The 27,454-nt window shown below is 44.4% G+C and overlaps 10 protein-coding genes across 12 annotated transcripts; 2 read left to right on the forward strand and 8 right to left on the reverse strand.

The window, feature by feature from the left end:
* The first annotated feature begins 155 nt into the window (after nucleotides 1-155).
* Nucleotides 156-1,422, forward strand: LOC117141317 (SURF1-like protein). Its single transcript, XM_033304711.1, has 4 exons — nucleotides 156-466; nucleotides 538-659; nucleotides 720-914; nucleotides 974-1,422. The coding sequence occupies exons 1-4, from the start codon at nucleotides 263-265 to the stop codon at nucleotides 1,353-1,355; spliced, it is 903 nt and encodes a 300-aa protein (XP_033160602.1). The 5' UTR covers nucleotides 156-262; the 3' UTR covers nucleotides 1,356-1,422.
* LOC117141315 (UDP-glucose 6-dehydrogenase) lies at nucleotides 1,388-6,570 on the reverse strand. The gene is made up of 3 exons (XM_033304701.1): nucleotides 6,212-6,570; nucleotides 3,621-3,759; nucleotides 1,388-3,161 (listed from the first exon to the last, which is right to left on the reverse strand). Exons 1-3 carry the CDS (start codon nucleotides 6,359-6,361, stop codon nucleotides 2,020-2,022), a joined length of 1,431 nt encoding a protein of 476 aa, XP_033160592.1. The 5' UTR covers nucleotides 6,362-6,570; the 3' UTR covers nucleotides 1,388-2,019.
* A 477-nt stretch (nucleotides 6,571-7,047) lies between these two features.
* On the reverse strand, nucleotides 7,048-9,776 carry LOC117140889 (cilia- and flagella-associated protein 52). The gene is made up of 5 exons (XM_033304041.1): nucleotides 9,158-9,776; nucleotides 8,393-9,097; nucleotides 8,099-8,328; nucleotides 7,824-8,040; nucleotides 7,048-7,760 (listed from the first exon to the last, which is right to left on the reverse strand). Exons 1-5 carry the CDS (start codon nucleotides 9,577-9,579, stop codon nucleotides 7,109-7,111), a joined length of 2,226 nt encoding a protein of 741 aa, XP_033159932.1. The 5' UTR covers nucleotides 9,580-9,776; the 3' UTR covers nucleotides 7,048-7,108.
* Nucleotides 9,777-9,799: 23 nt separating this feature from the next.
* On the reverse strand, nucleotides 9,800-10,785 carry LOC117140890. The gene is made up of 3 exons (XM_033304042.1): nucleotides 10,623-10,785; nucleotides 10,267-10,559; nucleotides 9,800-10,155 (listed from the first exon to the last, which is right to left on the reverse strand). Exons 1-3 carry the CDS (start codon nucleotides 10,690-10,692, stop codon nucleotides 9,976-9,978), a joined length of 543 nt encoding a protein of 180 aa, XP_033159933.1. The 5' UTR covers nucleotides 10,693-10,785; the 3' UTR covers nucleotides 9,800-9,975.
* Nucleotides 10,786-11,388: 603 nt separating this feature from the next.
* On the forward strand, nucleotides 11,389-13,418 carry LOC117140748 (putative serine protease K12H4.7). Its single transcript, XM_033303829.1, has 4 exons — nucleotides 11,389-12,374; nucleotides 12,436-12,574; nucleotides 12,636-13,107; nucleotides 13,172-13,418. Exons 1-4 carry the CDS (start codon nucleotides 11,587-11,589, stop codon nucleotides 13,297-13,299), a joined length of 1,527 nt encoding a protein of 508 aa, XP_033159720.1. The 5' UTR covers nucleotides 11,389-11,586; the 3' UTR covers nucleotides 13,300-13,418.
* LOC117140749 lies at nucleotides 13,323-14,237 on the reverse strand. Its single transcript, XM_033303830.1, has 2 exons — nucleotides 14,057-14,237; nucleotides 13,323-13,981 (listed from the first exon to the last, which is right to left on the reverse strand). Exons 1-2 carry the CDS (start codon nucleotides 14,121-14,123, stop codon nucleotides 13,410-13,412), a joined length of 639 nt encoding a protein of 212 aa, XP_033159721.1. The 5' UTR covers nucleotides 14,124-14,237; the 3' UTR covers nucleotides 13,323-13,409.
* A 283-nt stretch (nucleotides 14,238-14,520) lies between these two features.
* LOC117139945 (G protein alpha i subunit) lies at nucleotides 14,521-21,873 on the reverse strand. Its single transcript, XM_033302633.1, has 5 exons — nucleotides 21,331-21,873; nucleotides 15,769-16,240; nucleotides 15,610-15,704; nucleotides 15,362-15,550; nucleotides 14,521-15,305 (listed from the first exon to the last, which is right to left on the reverse strand). The coding sequence occupies exons 1-5, from the start codon at nucleotides 21,449-21,451 to the stop codon at nucleotides 15,115-15,117; spliced, it is 1,068 nt and encodes a 355-aa protein (XP_033158524.1). The 5' UTR covers nucleotides 21,452-21,873; the 3' UTR covers nucleotides 14,521-15,114.
* Nucleotides 21,874-23,857: 1,984 nt separating this feature from the next.
* Nucleotides 23,858-25,401, reverse strand: LOC117141719. Of its 3 annotated transcripts, none has more exons than XM_033305337.1 (3): nucleotides 25,195-25,401; nucleotides 25,075-25,124; nucleotides 23,858-24,206 (listed from the first exon to the last, which is right to left on the reverse strand). In XM_033305337.1, exons 1-3 carry the CDS (start codon nucleotides 25,376-25,378, stop codon nucleotides 24,168-24,170), a joined length of 273 nt encoding a protein of 90 aa, XP_033161228.1. In that variant the 5' UTR covers nucleotides 25,379-25,401; the 3' UTR covers nucleotides 23,858-24,167. The 3 variants fall into 3 exon arrangements, with proteins under 3 accessions (XP_033161228.1, XP_033161227.1, XP_033161226.1); XM_033305336.1 differs by having other exon boundaries at nucleotides 25,071-25,124; XM_033305335.1 differs by having other exon boundaries at nucleotides 24,909-25,124.
* On the reverse strand, nucleotides 25,251-25,888 carry LOC117141722. Its single transcript, XM_033305339.1, has 2 exons — nucleotides 25,692-25,888; nucleotides 25,251-25,613 (listed from the first exon to the last, which is right to left on the reverse strand). Exon 1 carries the CDS (start codon nucleotides 25,860-25,862, stop codon nucleotides 25,692-25,694), a length of 171 nt encoding a protein of 56 aa, XP_033161230.1. The 5' UTR covers nucleotides 25,863-25,888; the 3' UTR covers nucleotides 25,251-25,613.
* Nucleotides 25,889-25,941: 53 nt separating this feature from the next.
* On the reverse strand, nucleotides 25,942-26,373 carry LOC117141721. The gene is made up of 2 exons (XM_033305338.1): nucleotides 26,103-26,373; nucleotides 25,942-26,040 (listed from the first exon to the last, which is right to left on the reverse strand). The coding sequence occupies exons 1-2, from the start codon at nucleotides 26,260-26,262 to the stop codon at nucleotides 25,961-25,963; spliced, it is 240 nt and encodes a 79-aa protein (XP_033161229.1). The 5' UTR covers nucleotides 26,263-26,373; the 3' UTR covers nucleotides 25,942-25,960.
* Nucleotides 26,374-27,454: the final 1,081 nt, after the last annotated feature.

A 27,454-nucleotide genomic window follows, 5' to 3' on the forward strand; every position in this document is an offset into this window, starting at 1 on the left:
GAAATAGTTTCAAATCGTTTTAAAGAAAAATACATGTTTTCTTGCATTGGAAAAGGTAAGAAGTATTACTTTATTTTCTTATATACCTTAGACTTTTGTAGTTTTAATTCATAAAATCAAGAAAAGCTAACATTCGCAAATGGTGTGACCGCATGATGTTAGTATACGCTCACAACGGTACAAAACGGTCCTACTATCAACTTCCAATTGGAAATGTAAATAAATAAATAAATAGAATATTTAGAACAAAATAAAAGAAAGTATGATGCGTTTGGGGAGCCAGATGTGCCGGCAAGTGGCGTTTAATATCCACACTGTATCCAGATATCCGGGCAGCATAAACATCCCGAGATTAATCACCAGAAAGATGACACAACAACGACCACCGGTGAATTGGACAACCAGTATTCCCAATAAGGCGGCGAAAGACAAGGAAAAGATTGCTCCTTTGGGATGGTTCCTTCTGGTGGGTAAACACTCCGAACTCATCTACCTACACAAACAACTAATCCTTGTTGCCCATTAACCATTCTCCAGCTCATACCGGCCACCACTTTTGGCTTGGGCTGCTGGCAAGTGAAGCGCAAGATTTGGAAGGAGCAGTTGATCAAGGATCTTGACAAGCAGCTGAGCGCGGCGCCTGTGGCTCTACCAGAGGAGTAGGTTTGCCCACATATTCTCCACTATATACTCCCATTACTGTGTGTTCCATCCTGCAGTCTCAGTGACTTAGCCCAAATGGAGTACCGACTGGTGAAGATCCGTGGACGTTTCCTTCACGACAAGGAGATGCGCATGGGTCCGAGATCGCTGATACGTCCCGATGGCGTGGAAACCCAAGGAGGACTCTTCTCGCAGCGCGATTCGGGCAATGGCTATCTAATAGTAACCCCTTTTCAGCTGGCAGATAGAGAGTAAGTTATGCTCGAGGAAATCCCATAGAATCATCTTAATATCCATCGATTCCCCCCAGCGACATAGTGCTCGTCAATCGGGGTTGGGTGTCCCGCAAGCAAGTGGAGCCGGAAACCAGGCCGTTGGGCCAACAGCAGGCGGAAGTGGAGCTTACCGCCGTCGTGCGCAAAGGAGAGGCGCGTCCGCAATTCACACCTGACCACAAGGGCAATGTCTATCTCTATCGCGACCTGGCGCGCATGTGCGCCGCCACGGGAGCGGTACCTGTGTTCCTGGACGCCGTCTACGATCCGCAAACGGCTGCACATGCTCCAATCGGTGGACAGACACGCGTTACCCTGCGCAACGACCATCTGTCGTACCTGGTGACCTGGTTCAGCCTATCGGCGGCCACCTCCTTCTTGTGGTACCGCCAAATAGTCAAGAGGATTCCCTTCTGAAAAGGGAACTCAAATCAAACGCACTGTTGTTATTTTTATTATAAAAATTTACATGCTCTCGTGTAAATGCTGGTTTTTATTGGCCCGCCGCAGGACGGGATTCGTCCTGCTGGGACTTAATATTGCAACTACCGATCCTCGAGTGGCGGATCGACAGGGGAATAGGAATATGAATACAAATACGGTTCGAGGGTTTCCCTTGCGGGTGTGCCTAGTTGAATACTTTAACTATTTAGAAACACACTCGTTAGTTTGGGTCGACATGGGGAAAGCTAAATAATATATTGTCTGATCATAAAAAGTTACGCTACGTTTTATAACTTTGTGGTTAATCATTGCCTTATGTTGTTCAAATAAGTGTTTCGCTTTCTAGTTATATACAGAAATGTTTTAAAAGCTCATATCCTTTAGAAACTAATGTACAAAATGCAAGAATTCAACTTTACTTTTCACTTAAAATCGACTGAGTCCGGTGATGATTTGAATTGATTTCTTGGAAACGATTCTACTCTCCAAAAAATGCTTCAACTTAAACTTAATCGACCCAATCTAACACACACTCAGCTACAGAAAAGAATACGGATATTTACAATTTAGTCTCGCAAATACTGGAAATTTCGCCAACTTTAAGTGTAAATGCCACCACCTCCGCCGCCCGACGCGCCTAAAGCTGCGGCACAATGCCCCACGAGCGGAGCAGGCCAGTACGCTGGTACTTCTTGCCGATGGTCTGGACGTGGAAGCCGATCTGCTGCAGTCGCTCGTGGTCGAGAATCTTGCGGCCGTCGAAGATATAAGCCGGCTTCATCATTGATTGGTATATACGCTTAAAGTCCAGATCGACGAACTCATCCCACTCCGTGCAGATGACCAACGCATGTGTGGCACGCACTGCACTATACGGATCACTGTGGATCTGCACCGCCTTCTTCACCTTCTCCGGCGATTCCGTGACACTGGGATGCGTGAGGTCGTCGATGATCTGCTCGGGTTCCACCTTCGGATCGTAGATATCCAGCGCGGCGCCCTCCTCCAGCAGCGTTTGGCACACGGTTATGGCGGCCGTTTCGCGCGTATCGCCCGTATTCTTCTTGAAGGCAAAGCCCAGGATCGCTATCCGCTTGTCCGACACCGTGTTGAACAGACTCTCGATGATCTTCTGCGAGAAGCGACGCTTCTGGTACTCGTTCATGTCGATCACCTGCTGCCAGTAGGCGGCCACCTCGGGCAGATTGAGGTTCTCGCAGATGTAGATCAGATTGAGGATGTCCTTCTGAAAGCAGCTGCCGCCGAAGCCCACCGACGCCTGCAGGAACTTGGAACCGATGCGAGAGTCCAGACCCACGGCCCGCGCCACCTCGGAGACATCAGCGCCCGTGGCCTCGCACACCGCCGACAGCGAATTGATGCTGGAGATTCGCTGGGCGAGGAATGCGTTGGCCGCCAGCTTGGACAGCTCGCTGCTCCACGTGTTGGTCGTGAGTATGTTCTGCTTGGGTATCCAGTGCTCGTAGATCCACGACAGCTTCTCCACCGCCTGGTGGCCCTCGGGCGTCTCCTCGCCGCCGATCAGCACGCGATCCGCATTCAGCAGGTCATTGATGGCGGTGCCCTCGGCGAGGAACTCGGGATTGGACAGTATGTCGTAGTGGATGCCCGGCTTCTGGTTCGCCCGCAGTATGTGCATGATGCTCTCCGCCGCCCGCACGGGCACCGTGCTCTTCTCCACCACAATCTTGTTGGACTGCGCGATCTCGGCGATCATCCGCGCTGCGCTCTCCACGTACTTGAGGTCCGCCGCACGGCCTGCAGATTGGAAAATTGGATTACTAAGTGATCTTAAGTATGGCAATGTTTACTTTCGATCTAATTTGAAGTATTTTTCCACCAGCAAAGATAAACTTGTGTATGAAATAATAAAAAGTTAAACATTGCGATGACTAAAAGCTTTAATTACTTTTTCAATTAATTTGATTTTAGTGGCGTGTGATTATCAAACGATTTCTGATTAAACTCGCACTATGCTTTGTTTATTTTTAGAACTAATATTTTCAAGTGCCAGCTCATGCTGTAATTACTTATGCTAACTTAGCTATTTTATGGCTATTTAACTAACAAATCTATGCTTTAATAGGCAGTTATTTATAAGCTATGACATGATATTAGCCATAATTCAAGCTTATGAAGCTTTATGATTGGAATAATGCTATATTATATGATAACTTCTCTATTGATTTCGTTTATATTGGCTTATTTCGTACTTACCCTTGCCATTGCCGCAGGTTTTTGTGGGCGTGTTGACCGAGATGAAGATGAGGTCCGCCTCCTTGATGGCCGTCTCGATGTCCGTGGAGAAGAATAGGTTCACATTGCGGCACTTCTTCACCACCTCATCCAAACCGGGCTGTCAGAAAGAAGAAACAAAGTGCCTCATTAATATAATTTAGAAGTTATTCCACAAGTTGTTGGCCTAGTTTTGAGTTCCTTCTTTAAAATGCCAATCACGACGACCCGCGCCCAAAGCTGAGCACTTGGTGACGTTCCCACTTCGTCGCCCGATAAGATTATAACCCTTCTGTATGGATATACATATGTACATATATATAGTTTGTACGTCGGTCTTATCCGATTGGGTTTCCCAAGAAAGCTATCTTACAATTAACTCTGCTTTACTTCTGTTTACGTGCTGCCATCGCACTTGGAGTGGTCCACTTGTGATTAATTTAGAAGCTATGGAATAGGGTCTTCCCATGACCATGCCGCTTATGCAATACGTGTTTTCACACGAACCCCTGATTCACCCACCATTCACCACTCTCATTCAACGCATTCAGTTTCAGCCAGACATGTTTCCGTTTCAGATACGATTTGAATGTTCATTGAACTCGTTTTGCCAAATTTGCATACGTATTTATACGAATTTCTCCGTGGGGGCAGGTGTTAATAACTGTCTTTTTACATCGCATTTCATTCAAGAGATACGACTAAGCTATAAACAATCTATCAGTCTAAATACATCTAGCTGGAAACTCAGTTACAAGAGCAAATCAAACAGATACAATATGTTATTGTGGAATGTACGTTTGGTATGCTATCAACTGTTTGCCCGATAAGTTTTCGCGATGTGCAAAAAAGCTAATGGAACATTAATGAGTACAGCGAGTAGGAAACGTTGAAAATATGTAGGTGTCAATGGAAAGTACGCCAATTGTGCAAATTCCAAAAACAAGAGGATGTTGTTGACATGCTCGCCCTGACATCGCCATCGCCATCGCCAGCAAATTGCATTGGAGTACTCCAAGTGCTGGCCATGATTGTTTGCTGGTGGTTCTGCAATCTTGGTAAGTGAGTAGCGATAATGGGAAACTGGCTAGACAGCCTCCAATGGGTACAAGTGCACCACCAAACAGCATCTTTTTTTTTGCATATCATTGGTATTGATTACAATCGAACTTCATTGGTGGAATTTATCTTGAAAAGTGTATTTTTGAATTTTTGTGTCTAGGTAAGAACATTTACGGTCTAGACTGCAGTTAATCGTGTATTTTCTTAATGGGTTTTTAACTATTTTTAGGGATACAATAGGAGGGCGATAAGAATGAGCTAAATATATGTAATATACCATCTTCTAAGGCTCGTGACAAATTGTGTGGGTTTTAACTGATAATTGCTACTAATACTTAAGGATACCAATACCAATTGTCTAATAGGAAACAAAGCATATATATATATAACCCAAACTGAGTGTTTGGCTGATTGTACCTACTTCTATTCGTGCTTTTTTTCCCCCAGAGATACTGGCTGTTTGTCGGGAACGTGGGTAATTGGACAATTTCCAACTAATGTGCGCTCGCTAAACCAAAAATTATAAGAAAAAAAAACGCCATGCCCAGCGAGCTTATCTCGACCCGAGACTTTGTTTTGGCGCAGAACCGATAAGAAGAGTGGGTAGCTCGACATATGTACACACATAGATGAAGAGTCTACTACAGTGGGGAATGAGGGCGAACGGAAGCCAGGACGGAAATGCGCCAGTGGTGTGGTGGAGGAAGGCAATCCGCTTGCACCTTATGGCTTCGCCTTGTAGTATCTGGAATTTGGGCCTGATGGAGCGACGACGATGGTCACGCAGTCTGGAAAGCAAAATCGATTCCCACGCTGCTTTTCCGTTCCGAATCATATTTCAGCAATCAAACGGCTCTGCGCGCTTTTCATGGTTTATTTCGAGTGACTAATGGACTGACCATTGACCTTGTTGTGGGCCAAGTGCGTTAAGCACCTGAAGTCTAGTAGAATGCCGGACACGCAGCGTTGTTCAAGTGAAGACGGACTACACTGCGCGAAAACTCAATGGAGTTTCGTAAGTCTGGCTAAATATCAAATGATTTCTAGTAAAACAAGCTGCATAGCAAAATAAGTAATGGCTAAATTACAAATAGTATTTTTAAGCTTTTTATACTGAATGATAATTATATCTAGGCACCATGTAATCTATCTCATAGGTTGGAATTATTCAAGAAATCTCCAAATAGATCTGGCATTTTCTGTGTGCAGGGAACTGGTTTACTAAGTGGACATAAGGAGTGCGGGGGGTATTCACCGACTTGGACATGAGCGGTCATCGACGTTTTGGTTTCTGCTCGATGGTTCGGGTCGGGAATTGATTAATGTCTTGTTTGTTTATGATTAGTGGAAACCCCGAAAAGCGGAAAAAACACACAAATTGCAAGGCTAAGGCGTGAGCACACACACACCAGTGCAGCTATGGTGCCCTCACTCTCTCTCTCTCTGTCTAGCACACACAGTGGCACTTCCTATGTACATACAAACGGTGAGGAAGAGGAAAGCGAACGTACCTCGTAAATGGGCAACTTATCCGAATTCCACTGGGCAATCCGCTCGGAGCTCTTGTCCACCAGGGTTATCACGATATCGGGGCATTTGAGCGCCATAACCGCGCAGGTCGGACCGCCGACATAACCAGCGCCAATGCAGCAGACCTTCATTTCGTTGCACACCGCTATTCGTCGCTCGATTTGTTTTGCTTCGCCGTTCGTCCCTTTCGTCTGCTGCTGCTTCTTCTTCCTTGTGCGAATTTCCCACTACTTATTGTACTTGGTTTTTTTTTCCGACGAGTGTCGCGTGCTATTCGTTCTAGCGCTCGGAGGAATCTGACTTCACGCGGCGGCGGAGCGACAGTAACTACTACAAATGCCGCTGAGAATCCATGCACACGAACTCTTAGTTTACGAACACGATTAACAACAACAAGGCTGGCCAATAGTAATTCAGTGTGAACGCAGGGCGAGCCGCCCGTTACGCCACACGCCAGCAGGGTCATACTGGGAATCTAAAATTTAAAACTTTCGTTTCTTAACAAACTAATAACTCATATACATATTTACTACCAAATTCTTTGTTTCATTGACTTGATTTTAATTTTAAAATATTTTGCTTGCTCATTTGAAATTTTTGAAAATTGGTTCGACGAACATGTTTGATTCGAACAAATCGTTCGATTGCTTGAACGGATCACAGTTAAGTGTGACCAAACACGCATTTAATCAAATTAAATTGAATTTGAAAATGGTTTTTGTTAGCAAAGACATAATCTATTTAATCAATAAGATTTATAAAAGAGACAGCCAATCTATCCTAAAAAATCAAGCTCCCATAAATAATCTCAGTTAAATCAAGCTAATGAAGGACAACTGCCTTTATTTCACGACAAAAAGAAACTGGAAAGGAAAAGCTCAGCACTTGCGGACATCCGGAACGATTCCGCACTCGGCATAGGGATCGACGCCCTTGGTATCCTTTTTGGCGCACGGCGGGCACTCCACGCAGCAGAGATCGTCCTTGGGAGTGGCCTTCAGCAGGCCATCGATGTTCTCGCCCTTGGGCGTCTTTAGATTGGTGCCCGAGTTGACCCGCGACGGCACGTCACTCATCCTGGTCTTGGACGATGTCTTGGGCAGCGAGTACTTTGTGACATCCGGCGGATTGGGCCTGCCCCAGAAGTCACGCGGCACATCCCAGATGATCAGCGATCCGTCCGTGCTGCCGGTGACAAACATGGTCATGCAGGGACTATATGCACAACTAATCACGGAGGAGGCATGCTCCGATCCGATGCCCACCACAGCACCACTGTTGTAGTCCCACAGCTTCACCTGCAGATCGCTGCCCACGGTGATGAAGTAGTCACCCGTTTCGTTGATGGCCAAGCAGTTGACCGACGACTTCTTGGACGCAGTTAGTTCCCTGATCAAGGCACCATTGTACACCATCCAGTAGATGATTCTGCCGTCCGAGCCGCAGGTGATCACTTGCACTCCAGTTGGGAAGTAGGATGCGGACATGAACTGCGTGTTGGCGGTCACCACTTGCTTGCGGGTCATGCGTCTGGCGGGGATTAGTTGCTCTATGAGGAATACATGCTATACATTGCCACTGAGATTAACTCACTTAATGTCCCAGATCACACAAGAGCCATCGGTGCAGGCCGAGATCACTTCGGTGTCGAGATAGTTGATGTCCAGCGAGGTTATGGGCCCCGAGTGATCTTTCAGCACGCCCACGAGATCCTGGCGATACGGATCGATCTTCCACACCCTCACCTGTCCCTCGATGCCGCCAGTGACGATTAGGCGACCCGACGAGGCCACGGCCAACGCACTGCATCCTGTGTTGAAGGAGAGGATTTCAGTAAGAAGGCTAGAATGGGTATTCCCAGAGTTCACCCTTGTTGTGTGCGTTGGGTATGGCGTAGATGAGTCTGCCGGTGATGGGAGTGAAGGCGCGAATGATGCCATCGTTCCAAACGGAGACTATGCTAGTGCCATCGTGGGTAAAGCGCACGCAGGCGCAGTTGAAGTTGTAAACCATGATGCGCAGCAGCTCCTGCTTGCGACCAGACGACCAGATGCGGATGCACTCCTTGCCCGAGGTGGCAAAGACACCAGAGTAGTTCCTTAAATATATTATAAGTTGTAGGTTATATATTGCATGTAGAAGCGTTAGCTCTATCCACTCACTTGGGAAACGTGATGCAGTAGACGGACTTGGTGTGGCACGTTCGCAGCAGCTTGAGCACCCAAGTCTTGATATTTAGCCCATAGATCTCGTTGGTGTCTGTGCAGATGTAAAACATGTCCGTTTTCGAGCGCACAAAAGACGAGATCCTGCCCGAAACGTGCGTCTTCTTCAGGGTGCGTAAATATGGCCATGTGGGTCCGGGATAATCGCGAAAGTTTATGAGCGGCACATCGGTGCGCTCCTCCACCAGCTCTATATCACCATTTCCCGCTCCAATCAGCAGACGTCCGCCTTCCAGGACATACAGAGCACGCACACCATTCACATAGCGATTACAGTCCCTGCCCGTTGGCTTCCTGGGATTGTGGGTGCCGAAGGCTCCGAGGATGCAGCTGGTGGAGCCTTGCTTGCTCACATGATCGCGGTCGCAGCAGTTGAGCACGATCTTCACAATGTCACCGGTTCCGGTGCCCAGATAGGCAAACTCATCCGTCTTGTTGATGCGCGCACAGTAGAAAACCCGCGTCTTGCTGGCCATCAGCACATCCTGCACGTACAGCTTCTTCTCCTCACGCAGGATGCTCCACAGGCGCAGATGGCGATCGCCGGCGGTCACAAAGAAGTACGGATTGTTGTGCAACGGCCGGACAGTCAAGGCATTTCCAGAGATGGCCCTCGACGCGGGTGTTTGGCAAATGGGAGAGCTGTAATGGCGAACTTAGTCATTGGAGTTACAAGCATGAGTTTTGATATGAATAACTTACAATGCCTCCATGTCGAAGACGATCACGGAACCATCATCCACGCCACCGATGGACACCACGCATCTATCCTGGGCAGTAAAGCAGATGGCCTGCACGGAGACCTTGTGCAGATCGTGGCGAGCGATCTCCTTGCGCTGATCGTAGTCCCAGATGATCACATAGCCGCGGAAGCCCATGTGATTGATCTGACCGGAGGCCATGTACTTGCCGCTCTTGCTGAGATCCAGGCACGATATGGTGTTCGTGTGTCCGGCCACAAACTCCTGCGTATTCTTCTTGTAGTCGGCGATGCCGATTTTGTTGCCCAGCGCAAAGATGATGGATCCCGTGACCGGATGCTGGCGCACTCCATTCTCCACCTTGCCATTGATGCCGAAGATCGCGCGCGGCAGCAGCTGCCTGCAGACATCTTGGTCGCCCATTTTTCCAGGATTATAGCTAAATATACGATTCGAAATGTAACATATAAGGGGGTTTTTGTGTCTGTTCTGAGCTTGAAGCTTTTTAACCGGCTTGTTTTTTGTTTGAAAACAAGGCAGTTGGAATTTCAAACAGCGACCGTTGCTTGGTTGCCGCTGTTGCCAAAGGAACTCATATGATGCTAAGGTAAATTGGTTCAAAACTAGTAAGTAATCTAGGTAGTTCAATTTCAAAATAATTTTAATGTTAAGTTTAAAACTAAGTTAACGACAGAATAAAAGTTTAAGTGGAATATCAAAAGGTCTTAAGTGATTATAACTTTTTCAGGGTTAAAACTGGTTTTGAAGTTAAATAATGGAAATCTAAATTAAAAAATTAGTTTTGGTTAATTTAATTAATCAAGTCTCCTTCTTTAGCTGCAAGGGCACTTGATTGCAGAACTGCTTTAGCTTGGTGATGTTGAGGGAGGAGCAGCTTCGCTGCACGCGATCCTGCATTTCGATCTCCTTCTGGATGAGATCCTCAATGGCGGCGTACTTCTCCTCCTCGATCTTCAAATGCGCCAGCATAGCCATGTTCTGAAATTGATGTGATTTAGCATTGTTAAAATCTAATATAAAGCATCCTTTTCCCATTATAATGATTGAAATGAGGCGTATAAGATAGTTTCCTTTGGTTCTACAAGTTACCTCTCTATATTTGGCCTTCAGCTCCTCCAACCTAGCTGTCTTCTGTTCCTCCTCCTCGCTGGTATACTGATTCTCGAAGAACATGTGCTCCGGATGCAACACATGCGGTGGAACGTGGAACACTTTGGTGTCCAGTTGCCTGAGGGCTTTTAGGCCCTTGGAGGCGGATGCCTGGAAACGACGCTCCACGGTCTCCTTCTCGGCTTCCAGTAATTCCGCTGTGGCGGGTGTCTTGATCTTGTCGATGATCTGATCAATGCCCTTCTTAATTATGTCCTGCACAATATGTTCGCCTATTTAAAAGGAATTAATGGTTAAAGGACGCTGATCCAGAGATATGAAAATGTGGCACTTACGCTCTGCCGACAGCTGTGCCGCTGTGAAATTGAAGAACTTCTGATCGTAGGTTAGGCTATTGAAGTCCATTATGACAGTTAACAACAATATTTTTTAGATATATTACAATTAAACTGGACAAAAACGTAAACAATCCAAATTGTCGCGCAATTAGTGTTACCGTTTTCAGAATGCAAATAGATGCTACCACAGCAACAGTGCTGCCATGCTTAGCTACAAAATCTAGCTACTAAATTTGGCTACTTCCCAATAACTGACTATATAGAGGAACTTATGAAAAAAACATAACTATGCAAACCTTTTTTTTAAAATTTGTGATAAATACATTTATTGAGCTTCAACATTGAGAGCGCTGTGAAACTCCGCAATAATATCTAGCTAATGTATAGATATTTAAAAAAGCTCTATGGCGTTTCCTGAATTCTTTATTAAAGCATTTAAAATTAAGGAATCTATTACATAAGTTGAGTGAGAATTTTAAATTACAAAGGGGTGGAAATTATAAGAAGCATGTACATATGTATACTTTTCTTAATTACTTGACAAATACCTCCAAAACACGTTCATATTTACGACGCTGTTAAGCTCGTCGATAAAATGTAGCTAAAAAATAATATGAATAAAAAAAGCTAAATTGACTTCTGTAAAGTCACCAGAACACTTACAACATATAGAAATCTCTTTCTCTGCTTGATATTACATTATTTAAATTAATGATTGAAATCAATAACCATGAATGCCCCTAATGTTTTGGTTTTGTCTTGCCGGCTTTGCGAATATAGATAATACAGCGAGAACTGAATAATCAGGAGAGTGCGACACACATAACGGTGCCTATATAAATAGAACACACCACTCTCCTTCAGTCGCTATTTACAGTTAGGCACTGTGCGAGGTTCCAACTAATTAAATACTTCAATTACTGCGATTTCTACTTGACCTGAACAAACAAAGGAGGCAAATATGCTTTTCATTGGGGGCGTTTTGAGGCCCTTGGGAGTGGGTCTTCTGCTCCTGGGACTGCTTGTGCCCATTTCTGGATTGGGATTTCGACGCGGAAGGCTGACCAAGGGATTCCTCGGGGAGCCCAGCAAGATTCCAACCCTGCAAAGGAACCTGCACTCGGAGGATTTGTGGTTCGAGCAGCGATTGGATCACTTCAAGTCGAGCGATAAGCGCACCTGGCAGCAGCGATACTTTGTGAATGCCGACTTCTATCGGAATGACAGCTTCGCACCCGTATTCCTGATGATCGGCGGCGAGGGCGAGGCGTCGGCCAAGTGGATGCGCGAAGGCGCCTGGGTGCACTATGCCGAGCACTTTGGAGCGCTGTGTCTGCAGCTGGAGCACCGTTTCTATGGCAAGAGCCATCCCACCGCTGATCTGTCCACCGAAAATCTGCACTATCTCAGCTCGGAGCAGGCTCTGGAGGATTTGGCCAGCTTTGTGACCGCCATGAAGGTTAAGTTCAATCTGGGCGATGGCCAGAAATGGATCGCTTTCGGTGGCTCCTATCCGGGATCGCTGGCTGCCTGGGCACGCGAGAAGTATCCCCAGCTCATTTACGGTTCAATCAGCTCCAGTGGTCCTCTGCTGGCTGAGGTTGACTTCAAGGAGTATTTCGAGGTGGTCAAAGCCTCTCTAGCTTCCTACAAGCCCGAATGCCTGGATGCCGTGACCCGCAGCTTTGCGCAAGTTGAGATTCTACTCAAGCACATGATTGGCCAACGCAGCCTGGACGAGAAGTTTAAGTGAGTGGATTAAGTTATCATCTTGCGCAAATGTAAATTTTGTAAACCATTTTATGCTCAGAACCTGCACTCCCATCAAGGACTCCATTGAAAACGAACTGGACATGGCCAACTTCTTTGAGAATCTGGCCGGCAACTTTGCTGGAGTGGTGCAATACAACAAGGACAACAGTCCCCATGCCAGCATCACCATTGACGATGTGTGTTTCCCCTCACTTTGATCCCTACCAAGTCCATGCTAACAATGCTTAAACTCCCTAGATCTGCGATGTCATGCTAAACACCACGGCGGGTCCACCTGTAACCCGTTTGGGCCTGGTCAACGACATGCTATTGAAGGAATCGAACACCACCTGTCTGGACTACAAGTACGACAAGATGGTGGCGGACATGAAGAACGTTTCGTGGGACTCGGAGACGGCCAAGGGAATGCGCCAGTGGACATATCAGACCTGCCACGAATTCGGCTTCTATCAGACCTCGGATAAACCGGCTGACACATTTGGTGATCGCTTCGGGGTCGACTTCTTCATACGCCAGTGCATGGATGTGTTCTCCAAGAATATGAACGCCAAGTTCCTCAAGCTGGTGGTGTCCGCCACCAATGATAACTATGGTGCCCTTAAGCCAAAGACCACAAATGTGCTGTACGTGCACGGTTCCATCGATCCCTGGCATGCTTTGGGCTTGGTCAAGTCCACTAGCCCAGCACTTCCTACCATATACATAGAAGGTATGTGCTTACCAACTCATTTTCCACTTGTAACTTTGGTAAGCAATTATTGTGTTTTTTGTAGGAACTGCTCACTGCGCCAATATGTATGAGCCGGTGAAAACCGATCCGCCCCAACTGGTGGCCGCTCGCAACAAGATACTCAAATTCTTGGCCAACCTACTGGATGGCTACACCTCGGCTTTAATCTGATGGAAATGTGGACAAGTCAAGTGTAATTTTGGACTCGTCAGCGAGTTGTTTTATTTTTTTGCTTTCGCATGATGAGTTGTATAATATATATTTTTCTGCTCCGCTGGGAGTTAATCCTTCTTGGCCTGCTCCATTTTTTCGTGGAATCGCTTCCAGTAGTGCTGCACCGTGGCATTTCGAACGATATTGTGCTCGACAAAGTTGAGCAGCCAGGTGCCGGTTAGGTAGGTCAGGTCATAGAAGAAGGCAACCACGCGAAAGAAGTACTTCTCGGTCTGCTCCTTGCTGGGCAAGTTGGCCATGACATCCTGCAACTGCTTGGCGGCCGCCTCCTTGGCCTCCGATGCCTTCTTCTGCGCCTCGGTCTTCTTCTCCTCGTTCGAAGTGCCCTTGCTGCGCACGATGCCGCTGGCGTCCAGTGGCTCGGCTCTGCCCAGTTTACCGCCTGCGTTGACTATGGAAATGGCTGGCGCCTGCACCTCGCCAATGGGCACATCCTTACGCGTAGTGTTCTCTGGGTTGTTGCCCAAGGTGGATGGAAACCCTGGAGCCGCAAAGCCGGGCGGCACGTTCTTGGGCTTCTCATCGCTGCCACCTTCGGCGGAGAACTTGCGATCGAGATTCTGGAACAGAGCTCGCGGGCGCACAGTGTTCCCATTGAGGCGATTCAATGTGGAGTAGTCTTTATGGTGGAGAAAGGCGTAAGTATATGTAGTTTCTAAAGAAAAGAAAATACACGTGCGCTCGCTTCACTTACTCCACGCTGTGGCCAGTGGTCCCGCCACCGACTTACTCCATTTGGTTATCACCATGGCGCGAATCATCTTGCAAGTTTAAGCGGCGATTGTAGATTTAAAATTCCTCACTGAAGCGATTGAAAATTTCAACAAACGAATTAATCCAAAATGCCTGACAAAAAGCAGAATGCGGAAAGGCCAACTTGACAATCATCAGCCAGAGTTGCAACTCTTTCCGAAGAAAATCCCTTTTTTAGGGAAAGAACGCTAAGTTATAAAAAAGCTAACCCTAAAACAAAAAGAATATTTTTAAGATATTTGAGCAAACAGAAACAAGCTAAAGCTCTAAATTGGTATATAAACTAAACAAACTTAGAAATGCTCAACATAATTTAAGGATCCAAATATTCATTTAACTAAGTTGTCAGCTCTGTAAGCACGCATGGAATAATGGGCAGCATTGGCAGCATTCAAGTACGAATTGTTATTTTGTATAAATTGTCTTTTATTTCGGCTATTACTAAACATATTAGTAAGTTTACTAGTTACATTTTAGGGCTTACAACTCCAGGCCTTAGGTTCACCTTAAATAACGCTGTCAAGCTCTTGGCAAAAAATAAACGTCCGGAAAATGGCTTGCGTCCAAGGAGACACCTCTGGGGATTCCTGGATGGGGTGCTCCCCTTGGTCACCGCCATTAGCCCGCGAAACTTAACTAAATTCCAAAGGGAGCCGATCGGGTTGAGGGTTTAGGATGTACAAAACCCACCGGCTGTCCTTTGTCGAACTTTACATTTGTGTGTTAGGCTAATGTTTAAATTAGTTAGCTTATGGGTGCAATTTAATGGACACGGTTAACTAAATTGCAGTTGGTTATGGTATTTGTTCCGCGACTACTGGCAACCAAATCGGTTATTAAAATTACGTGTGTCAAGCATGTAACGCATTTAAAACATATATGGATCATAAGAGCGTAAATGTATCGAGTTCTTAGCGTTTAATGGAAATGTTTATGCGCGTTTTCCTTTAATACTACGACGCCAGCTAAATAATGAAGATCTTGTGCTCCGCCGCCCTCTCAGAATAAGCCAATTTGTTTCAGATTGTTCTTGATGATCACATCGGTGACGGCATCGAAGACGAACTTCACGTTGTTCGTATCCGTGGCGCAGGTGAGATGCGTGTAGATCTCCTTTTGGTCTTTTCGCTTGTTCAGGTTTTCGAACTTCATGCGAATGTAGCTGGCCGCCTCCTCGAAGGTGTTGGTTCCTAAAAGGATATCAAGTTAAGCCAAAATGTAATTGTTTCCCACACTCTTATCTTACCTGTGTACTCTGGGAAGCATATCGTCAGCGGAGATCTCTTGATCTTCTCCTCAAACAGATCCTTCTTGTTGAGGAACAGTATTATGGATGTTTCCACAAACCACTTGGAGTTGCAGATGGAATCGAACAGCTTCAGGGACTCAATCATGCGATTCATCTCTTCGTCCTCGGCCAAAACTAGATCGTAACCTAACGAAGTATATAACAATTGCATTAGATTCCTAAGATTCTTGGAATATTTATCTTACCCGATAGCGCGACGCAGAAGATTATGGCCGTAACGCCCTCGAAGCAATGAATCCACTTTTTGCGCTCCGATCGCTGGCCGCCCACGTCGAAAAGTCTAAAGCAAAAACATAACCATTAGAATCGAATCAACCGGAAGTGGGCAAGTAATGACAACTCACTTGAAGTGCAGCTGCTTGCAGGAGAAGTGTGTCTCGATGATGCCAGTGGTCTTCACCCGCGTGCGTAGCACATCCTGCTGCGTGGGTATGTAGTTCGGTTGCGCGATCCTATCCAGCGAATTCAGATAGTATCCCGCCGAATCATTCAGCTGATATTCGCGCGATCGGGCGAAGCTCTGCTGCACGCCGCCGTCTGCCCAGAGTTTCTTCATCAGGAGCACGATCTCGGGCAGCAGGATGCCCTCGTCGGCGGCAGAGGCGTGTGTGAAGAACTGGCGGGCAATGTCCGTCCGGCCCGGATCGGCAAACTCGATCTTCAGGCGTCCCATGGCGCGGATGATCACCATCAGACTCTGCACCGTGTTGCTGAAGACCACGCGACGGTACTCCTCGCATTCCTCCTGCGAGTAGCCCGTGTCATGGATGATCTTCATCTGTTTCACAATCGTTGACTTGCCCGACTCTCCGGCTCCTACAAAATGAATTCAACAGAGTTTATCAGCTAAGTGGTACTATTGAAGTTTATAAAGAATCATTCGAAGGAAGTGAGTAAATACCTAGTTCAGGGCGTAAAACCGAATGAATGAATCGATGATTTCGGAGTCGGGGAGGGGCTTTTAAGTTGCCCAAGAGGAACGGAAGTGAAATTTATGAATGAGACGATCGAGAAAAGTTGCTCAATTGCGCGGCTCAAAAGGTCACGCTCAATTGCGCTGGTCAAGTTGGGAAATGAATGAACATCGTATATTGCATATGGTCATATAAAACGAATGAAACAGCATCCAAATAAGGGGTCAATAATATGTGATAACAGATCAAATTATATGCACATTATTATGCTATAGATAATCCCAATAGTTATAGTATAATTTATGAACTTCCCAGTTTCCATTCCCTTACATTAAAATGCATGGCCAAGCCCTGGAGTTCGTTGAACCACCCATCAGTTCTCCTCAAAAGATATCAAAGGCGGAGAAAATTAACTGGGCATAATTTTATTCGCCGAGTGCCTTCAATTGTTAAATGAGACCTGACCCGCCAGCGTTGATAAACAACAAACACACGGGCTTGTCTGGGCAGTTTATTATGTATGTACTATGTATGTATATTATCTGCTGCGCCGAATGATAAAAAATATGAAACATAATCGCATTACGTGCTCGCCAGTTTCCCTTTTCGCTGAAAGCTGAAGAAGCTGAAATCGTAGAGAAAATGGGTAAATACAAAAATTGGCAAATCTGCCGGTCCAAGTAATATGTCTATTTCGAATATCTATAGCTATATATAAACATATATACGCGATGTTGGGGCATTGCAACAATGGCGCATTAAGCCGACTTTTTGCTGCAGTTGGTAGTTGGGTCCATTCCCAGCCACCGGATGATTAGGTAATTGCCAAACGCCAAAACTGCGACTTTACTTTCACTTTTCTCAACTTTCAGGGCTTCGGTACTTGCACTGAAACTATAATTGTTTTTACTATTCGTACGTAGGTACATCAATCACCCATGGTTGAAGTTCCCTTGGGCGGATGGAGCTCATTTAATGAAGATTGGTAAGTTTAACATATGTTACATACATTTATGAAGATTAAGAAATTCAGACTCTAGTTTTAGGTACCATAAAGAGTTATAATAAGGTCCACTCTAATTGTAATGTGCTGGTCACTGTTACATCTACTGTTAATATACATTACACTAAATGGCCACTGTTACATTTACTGCTAATATATATTAGATTAAATTTGTTTTATAAATATTTTTGAGTTATTGTTAACACTTCAATTTCAACCAATCCCGAACAATGCTAACTAATTTTGCCATAAAAAAGCGTCGGAGCGAAAGAGACGGCTGCTCAATGCAGATAATGGGCAAACAACGGTCGCCGCATAATGATGAAATTGACAGATTTGAATACGAATATGGACATTAGGCGATGTTCAAACTTGCCACCGTGTGGAAAAAAGCAGCGAACAAAGCAATCCACAAATGAGCGGCTGGAAAAAGGTCAATTTAATAATAATAATACTAACAAAATGCGAAAGAGTGTGTGCGTGTGTTGGTGTGGCTGGGCCTTCATTTATCAATGCACCGTTAGCTGTGCCATAACAAGCGCCCAGCGACAGCGCGTGCGAGCGAGAGGCCAACAATAGGGCGAGAGCGAGACGGGCTCAGAACAACGGCGGTACGCACAAAGCCGCGTTTACAAGCTCATCAAACGGTATTATAATTAACATCATTAAACAGTGAATATCGGCGAAAAGAGAATCGGCGTAGAATGTTGCGGATTTCTAGCTCCTATTGATATATTTTATAGTTGTTAGAAGTTACTAAACATTTTTTTTATTATGTTTATTAGAAATTGATATGGTAAACCCTCAAATATTTTTTCCATGTGTCAGAGAACGTACTAAAACTACTAAAAAATTATTATTATTAACTATTATATTACATAAATATATAACTACTATATTTATATATAAATTAAGCGGGGTAGGAAATATAAAACCAATTCAAAGACATGCAGTTTGCACTCTATAACTTATTAACTTTCCAAGCTGTGTGCAACGTAGTGCACCAACTAATTCGTTAGACTAATTACTGATCGACGTTAGAATATTCATTTGAAACACGGTGACTAAGGAGAAGAAAGAACAATAGCTGTAGACAGCGAGAGCAGGAGAATCATAAGAAAGTGTTTGCGCCATGAGTAATCAAGTTAAATGGCGCCTGGCCTCAGTTATCGAAGTGGGAAATGTGTTAATCAGCGGGGAGTGTGAAATTGAGCGGACCCACCGAAAAAGTAAACAATTAAATCAGATGAAAACGGAAGCACCCACCCAGTGACTTTCACGCAGATCTCTCGATTATCGTGAAATTTCCTATATGTGATGTACACATGTACATCAATTATTTAACCACATTCAGTATATAAGTAGTAACTAAGCTGATCGAAATTGACGTATGTATAAGGTCGCTCGCTTGGCGATAATTTTGATAAGCCCAATGATACTTTCAGTTCAAATGTGTTGGTAAGTGAGTTCTTAAATAATTGTAGATTATTAAGTTGCTGTGTGTTGACAGTCTGGGTGCCGATTTTGATATTGGTGCGCCAGCAGCATGACACTATTTTGTTTATATATTATTTTCTTCGCCTTTCATTTTGTATTTTTTTTTACAGATATCCGAGCTGCTTACTCATGCCCCCCAATGGAATTCTGTTTCTCTCCCTGGTTTGCTGTTCTCTCTCTCTGCAAATATCATGAAAATAATGCAGTAATTTACTATCGTTTTGGTTGAAAAACGGGTGAAAAAGTTGTGCTTTTCAATTGAAAGACGTGTGGAAAGAGGGAGGGGGGTGTAAGGAAAAGGGGAGGCAGCAGAGTGTAATATAAATTGAGTGTCAGCTGAGCAGCTTTATTAAATCTACACAATAAGCGCAGCGTTGGGGGCTGGCAATTCCGATTCCAATTCGAGCAAGTAGTCGCGGTACACTGGGAGAAATTACTACAAAATTCAATGAAGAATATATATTGTAAATAAGAACAATTGTAAGCAATGTCTTTACTTTTTGATAAGACATTGCTTTTTTTTTTTACTTTTACAAAATAAAAACACAATTCTTATTAATGAAAATGTTTATGAACGAAATCTATCACATTTAAGATTAATTTTCTGAGAATAAACACTTCGTTCGCTGTTTTTTCTTTCCGTGTAGCCGCGCCAGCTGCATTTGGTGGCGGGCCCATTTATTTGCGCTAATATCGTTCACCCCACTTGAAATGTCAGCGAACAAACAACGAAGCAGCAACAAAAACAGCCAATTACTCAGCTGGAAGTCGGAGGAGAGCTGCAGCAGCAGCAGAGATCGGAGATCAGAGATCGGTTTTCATCATGATCCAGAAATTACAGAACACACGCCGCCCCACAAGGTGCAAACAATTGAATCATGTGTAAAATGTTGGGCTAAATTCCAAAATGCAACTCGTGCAAGCTGTTTTCTTGGCTAAGTAAACCAGAAGCATTTACACTGGTCAACCTGGGGTTTGGACGAAAACAGCTGGAATACTGAGAGATAATAGGGGATATCTTCTAATGGGGATGAAAATGGTAGAACTTTCCCGCACCTTTCAGCGGACATATTCCAAACCGGTTTACAGGGTTTTTCGTTGAGGCAAACAGTTTTCCTCATTATCTTTCAGCCTGCAAATACAGTGGTGACTCGGAAACAAACATTGTGCAAGGTGCAAATGGGTTCTGAATGAAATGTAAATAAAAACTGCACTTTGCATAGGTTCCTAAAATATCATTTACTAATTTTCAACATTCTTCTTGAAAAATCCATTTCATATGATAACATTTGACATTATGAATCAATTTAGTACAGTAAACCCTATATATCAGTTAACTTAAATTAGATGTAGTGTTGCACAGCCAGTCCTGGCTGTACTTTCCAGCCTGCCTGCCACTTGCTGCCTTAGTCATCTTGGCCCGCTTCATTGGCCACTCAGCCGCGCTGGAGGAAAAGCTCCACGGCATTGTTTTTCGCAAATGAATGGCAATGAAATGAAAAGTACACACGCAGACGGTGAAATATATTATCGTTCCCATATGCCGTGCATATAAATCGGCGAGTGGAAATTTAATTGCAGAAGGTTGCAACGCGGCGCGGCATTCAGTTTCACTGCATTTGCCGCAGAGGTCGGGTCACCATAAACCATATATGTATACATATGTATGTTTGTATATGCGATACGATGGCGCCTCGCCGCTTGAATGGTTTTTCCTGCAAAGTGGAAACCGCTGCACTATCAACAAACATGTTTCCATTGCGGCAATGCGATCCGATCCGATCCACTTGTTGCATCGATCCAAAAGATCTGAAAAGTGCGTGCCAGCAGACGAGAAGCGAGAACTGGGTACCGAGAATATAGAATCGAGTGTATCCGCACAGCCAAACCGACATTTGTTTCAATTTACGTTCAATTCCCTTATCGCCAACGAATTATTGGACACAGACATTGCATAATGCACGATCTACGAACAGACGGATTTGTTTAGCCCCAAGCAGCCACATAAACATTGGTTTTCCCAGATAAACAGAGCTGTGTGGAGTCTACTTACTCCATTCCATGCATCTTTATAGTCGAAATATGGGATAGTTGGGGACTTTAGACTTTTATGTTTAGTTTTAAATTTAAGGTATACTGTTACTTAGAATAACTAGAATTAGAATAATAAGAAAAAAAAATTTAATTTTTTCTGATTTTAGTCTGACTAATTCGTTATACTGTGGCTCTACTGTATTGTTTCTTGCCATGCCTTCCAGCCTTTTCCAGACCCTTTCGCACTGGAAAAGCCGGCAAAAATCCTTGCCCCAACTCACCACAGCCGAAAGCGGAAAGCAACGGCACCCAGCGGAAACCCACCCCGCCCAAGCAAAGCAAGCGAACGAAAAAAAATAATGAGGTCACAACGCGAATTTCAGCAAAGAATTCGCAAAGGGGGGAAATACCGGAATAATGCTAGAGAGGTGAAAAGGTGAAATGGAAGGCGGACGCACCCAGCAGCAGCAGTTTCACCTCCGAGGCGGCCCGCTCGCCCTCCGCCCGCAGGGCTCGATCGATGTTCTTCGACCGCTCGATGGCCTCCTTATCGCGTGCTGTACTCACGGCACAACCCATCTTCGAATTATGTCTGTCTAGCGCGTATGTGATCGCAATTTGTTGCTCCTTTCTCACGCCGCGCACTCTTCTCACTCGCGATTTCTTCCAACAATTTCGAGATGCGTCTGCGCGTCGTCGGCTGTACACTTTTTTTCTTTTCGTTTTTTGTGTGCGTTTCCACCTCTCTTCCTTTTCACACAAACACACCACACATGCGCAGCGTACGCAGGCACACACAAACACACGCACACACACTGGTTGGAAACGATTTTGAGATATTTTGATATTAGCCCGATTGCATTGCTGTTGTTAACGCTTGTTGCTGCAGCGGCAGAGCCGATTTAATATTCTTTTGTCGCTTAAATTCGCTTATCCGCTGATTTTGCTGTGTGCAATATGATTCACTTCGCGTCGGATTGGTGTGACCGTTTGCTGATGTTCACAGATCGCTTGCCGCTGGCGTTAGTGCATTACACGCGATCGTTTGTGTGGCAACGCTGCTGGGTGTGATACTCTGCTAGCAGCAGTCTGGCAGTACTGGCGGGGTGTGTGACTTGGCTAGCCTCTTCTTGAAGGCAACTGTGACGTCACACTTGGGCGGCAAATTTTAAATTATTTTAATTGGTACACACGCAATTTAATTATAGCAACTTTGTATGTTTAAGTGCTTAAATGCCACTTATTTGATCTTGTTTCCTCTGGTCACTTGTGAGCCATGCATGCATTATGCCCAACTTGCCCTTTGCATTTCAGTTTGTTGTTATAGCGCTTTAAGTGTAAATAAACATAGCCGAAAATATGATGTTTTTCTGAAATGCACGCCCCGCCACTCCCCCTCATCTTCACCAACGCAATATGCACGCAGCCCGTTGGATGAAAAAGTTCTCAGGGCCCTGGCATAAATAATATTTGCCTTTATTTTGGGACAATTCCATTCCATTCTCGATTTGAATCCCAAATGTCTGCAGTTGCATGCGGCGCAGGTACAGTGGAGCTCCTTTCTAACAAACTGGCAATATTTAGAATTATTTAAAGTGCCATTAATATGTAAGTGCTTAAACAAGTAAACAGCGAAAAACTAAATAAATTACTTTCGTTATTAAATTGAATTGATTTTCTATTTATTTTTATATTTAATATCGGATTTTAAAATTTATTTTCTTACAATTATATGTAACAAGGTATACGTAATGTTCTTATAATAATAATAACTTTATTAATGCACTAATTTTAATATTTCAAAATTCACTTATAGAAGCTCCTCTGTTTTTTTCCAAATCGATGATATTAAAAAGAAATATTTTGTGATATCGTGGAGTGTGAGGAGGGGGAGGGGTTGGAGGGGGTGTTCTTTCCGCAGCTAATTTATCTAAACAAAGCGATGCGAAGGCAGGAAGACGAGGATGCGGATAAAGATGAGAATGAGGATGGGGATGGGGTCGCAGTGCAAAAGTTTCGCCGCCGCCGGAGGACGTCACATGTGGCCCCATCCCCCTAAAGAAACACCCCCTCCCCCTTACATGCACCCCTTCCTCCCCCCGCCGTCCCCTGAAAATAAAGGCCATCAACGGGTCATGATTTACACATGTTTACACGAAACGTGCGGCATTTGCAGAGGGGAGTAGAATGAGGGGGGAGGGGGTGGAATTGGGGGGTATCTGCTGTCTTGTGAATGAATGATCATTTGTGCTACCAAACACCCTGCAACCTCTGTAATTAATCGTAAAAAGCACAAGCTAGAGAAATATGGATTTATGCGGTTTTCGACGCGCGAGCGAGCGAGAGGGAGAGCGAGAGAGGGAGACAGTGATGCTGCACTGTGGGTGGTCCCTCTACCCGTCTCTGTTGCACTCACTGCCTGAAAATGCGGCGCACGCTGCCACATTGCTGCTCTTGTTGTTCTCGTTGGTGTTGTTGTAGCACGCTGTGTTGTTGTTGCAGTCGGATTCGGAATCGGAATTGGAATCCCAAACTGTTTGCTGATGCCAACAAATTTGACGAATGTCGGCATCATTTCATCCAAAACTTCAATCGCCATCGGGAAAACGAAGAAGAAGAGGAAGGAGAACCAAAAACAACAAGCTGCCAGGAAAACAGCGGCTAGAAGGAGACAGAAGATGATGGAGGAGCAATTACAAGGATGGGCCTTGAAATAGATATACCGTTAGCCAGGCCACACATACCATGCACTGCGAGAAAATACCACAAGCATAAGTTGATTTCTGTCGAGATTGATATGAAATTTGGTATGTGGCTGGCAAATTAATAATAACATATGGATATTGCCAAATAATTTATAACAATATATAGATTTAATAACAAGAATAAGTAACTTTATCCAATTGGAAAAGGCTTGCATCTTGCATCTTTTATAACCAATGTTAATAGTTTTATTTACATTTATTTAGTATAACATTTTGAGGATCCTTACGCAAGTAGTTCCTATTTCTCTCAGTGTCTGCGTGCTGAGTTCGGCACATGTGTTGTGTTGTGGCACTGGGCAAACTCAAGATTGAAAAGATTAATTTCCCCGATAATTCGGCAGGCTGGAAAATGTAGTTTCGGACGAAATCTCTCGCCGGCCGTTGAAAGGTGGAACAGACAGGCGGGAAAAGCGCCCATTTTCCACCAAAAATCAGCCCCTTCAATCTGCAGTCTGCAGCCAAGTGAAGTTGCAGTCTGGAGTCTGGAGTTTAAAGAGTACTGATGGATTCCTTGGGCGTCGATCGTCGGATTATCCAATTGATTTTCGGCACTTTTTCAAAAACGACGTCTGGAAACCGACAAGTGGTGAAAATTAATCGACGGGAAAAGTGGAATGGAGTCTAAATTGCTAGTTACATTGAATTGATTGGAAATATATATGTTAGTAATTATGGTTTATCTAACTAACTATTAAAAAGTATATAGGGTAAACATGTTTTTCTTAAATTTGTTGCTGTGGAAAATGCCTAATTTATAAATTAATCAGCATGGAAATCTTCCGTCCGGTTTCTTTCCGCCAAAAGTTTCTTTCCGATCCATCAATTGTCTTGTAAAGAATTGACTAATAAAAGTGATTTATGTTTAAAACATATATGTATTTACTTAGTCCAGCTAACATGAAAGATACCTCGGACCCCGAGTAACCCCAATTATTGAATAAATTCCGAAGATTTGCCAGCGAAATGAGGCCGCAGAATCGTAAAATCCGAGCGAATAATCTCTTCGACTAAAATAAGCCGCAGCGCATTTGTTTACACTGCGATAAAGTAATAATTACCCAAAAAAAAAGGAACATATATTACACCGATTCATTCGATCAATTCAAACGCAGCCCAAGGCAACAAAAAATATAAAAATAAATGAATGGAGCTGGGGAAAATCGTATTTCAACTATTGAACCGACAAGTGTGACTATGTCGGTATATGCATATAAATATATCTCACTTTTGTTTACATTCCGCAAAGGAAAAGCCGAAAATATAGATCTTACATGGCCATACGGTTGCAACCTGCAGTGTGGCGGAGAAAGGGGCGGGGGGAGGAACGCTTCGCGGCAGGAAACAAAAGTCGCTGGCGGTGCAATTGAATTGCCATAAAAATGGGAAGAACCGAGAAATAGTGCCACATCCCCCCCATATCCCCATACACCCACTCACGGATGTTGGGCTTCTGGATTCCGGCTCATCTTTGTCATGTATCTGAGTATCTGCAAGATTGGAAATTTTCACTTCGTGGATTGCAACTAAGGTTGCTGCTACGTGGGAGCTTTTAAGCACCTGCCAGCTGAGATTGTGCAGTTTTCCCCTTGGGAAAATAATGGTAGTTCACATAGTTCAATGAGAAACGGCTGCTTTTATCTAACAATTTGGTTCGCTTAAAATTTAGATACATCTCGCTGCTGGTCATTCCTGTCCTTTCCCCCCTCGCCGTCGAATTTCGATGCCTGGCATTTTCAGACATCGTAAACCGACCAGGGAAATGGATGTTGTATCACTTGTCTAAGTCTGGCCATCGCCTGTGCTCCTCCAAAGCTATTTTTGCCCGATTTTAGTTGATGCTTTATGGCTTTATAATGTTCCGTTTTATGAGCTGCCCGTAAAATGGACCCGATTCATCTGGGGCTCCCGGCAACAATATGGTAATTTGCTGCCCATTATATGATCTTCAATGGGAAGGGGCTAGCTTCTGCTGCGGACTGTAAGGATTTGTAAAGAAAAAATGGTAAATATCTTAGAAAATTGCATGCATATAGCTAACCATTTGAATTTCCTACCTAAGACCTCTTTGATTCCTCCTCCTCCTGCTGGCAAAGATCCTTTTCCTCCTTGCCGAAGGACTGGCACTTTCCCAGCAGCTTGCCAAAGAGTCCTTTCTCATTTTCCACCGCCGTTTGATGGCGCAGGATCAGCAAAGTTCTGCGGCACTGCAGCAAAAGTCGGGACATGTTCTGTTTTTTTTTTTAACTTTAATTTAGACTTGGGCCAAAGCAGCTTGAAGTTTTTTTAAGGGCCTGCTGTGATTTTGTTAAAGGGTCTAAGTGATTTACTTTTTCTTGCACTCATCTTTGGATTTGTCTGCGCCGCCGGGTTTGTTTTTGCAACGTGGTGAAGTGGGAACAACAGCTTTGCAAAAAAGAAAAACTCAAAGATTAGCAGGGTTCTTTTTATAGTAATATCCTACCCACTTCTGCCACACATATCCTTCTTCTTCTTGTCTTTCTTCTTTTTGGAATCGGCACCCTTGCAGGAATCCTTGCCCGAATCCTTCGACGATTTGGCCATTAGTCTTGGACCGAAAACGCCTTCACTCAGTTTCATGAGCGCTAAACTGCGTATTTTAAACATACTTTAACTGAATAACTTTTTAACAAATAATTATAACAGAAATTTTGGTAATATAAGTGTCCAAATTGTGTGCTGAACTGAGTTTTTGGTGCTTTTGATTTGAAAGCTGCTGCTATTTGACACAGAAAAAAAGGGAGACCTGATTTTCGATTTAAAAACTTTCTTTCCTCCTGCCAAATTTGACTGGTCAAAACTATCTTTAAGCCATAATTTTGTGCTGAATTGTGTGGAATAATCGATTAGTAATGTGACACATGGCCGATCCGCTTCTCAATTGCTTGGCTTGCATTTTTTTTTGTTTTGGGTTTCGGTTGCAATTACAAGCCGAGAGTTTTCAGTATCCCGTGGCTACCGCTTCCAAAATCGAACTCAAGTGTCGACCACACATTTGCCACGAACCTCTGGATTTTTTTTATGGGCAAAGGGAGCTGGAAAAGCGGGGAAAATCGGGGAAATCGTCGTGGCGGCGCCACGTCAAAATATTTGTCGTCAGCGCCTCAATTGCCTCGATTTATGGTGCGGATAATTAGGCGACTGCCTCGTCAGGATGTCGCCGTTGATTAAAATGAAAAGAAAAGGGAATTTTCGAACGCTAAAACCACTTGAACATGATCTTAGTTGGGGGTTTCGAACTTGTTCAACTGTCTACTAATGATGTGCTGATGATGGCTTGTCAAGAAAATTGGGTTTGATTTATTGCTGCATGGTTAAATCCATCAAAGGGTAGAGAAAGTGAAAGAGAAATCCTTCAACTGCTCTGTACCGATCACAAGAATTCATTTGGCTGGTTTTACCTTCGGAACGTGAAAAACATTTAAGCAAATAGTTTCGGCATTCGACTGTCAAGCGCTGGAAAACACAACCCCCCATGACATTTCAATGTTGAGCAAGTGAACTTTATTTTCCCGCGTATCCGTACTCGTATATTTTTAACCCCACAGGTGCGCTGCCCTCGAAGGCCACAGACTGAGATTCGTAAAAAAACGCGTCTACAAAAGCCCTGGAAGAACAAAGCGAACGACACGGAAGAATTGGTGGGCGGAGAAGACTGCAGAAGAGCGGAGGACCATTGACGACAATGGGCGTCAATTGAAACGAAACAGATGCCATCGCAGATACAAGATACAAAATCCCAGATCGAGATCATCGATTGGGGATTGGGGGGACTCACAAGAATCGAGCTGAAGACCGA

Source organism: Drosophila mauritiana, chromosome 3L, assembly GCF_004382145.1.
Source record: "Drosophila mauritiana strain mau12 chromosome 3L, ASM438214v1, whole genome shotgun sequence".
In the NCBI taxonomy this organism is placed as follows: Eukaryota; Metazoa; Arthropoda; class Insecta; order Diptera; family Drosophilidae; genus Drosophila; species Drosophila mauritiana.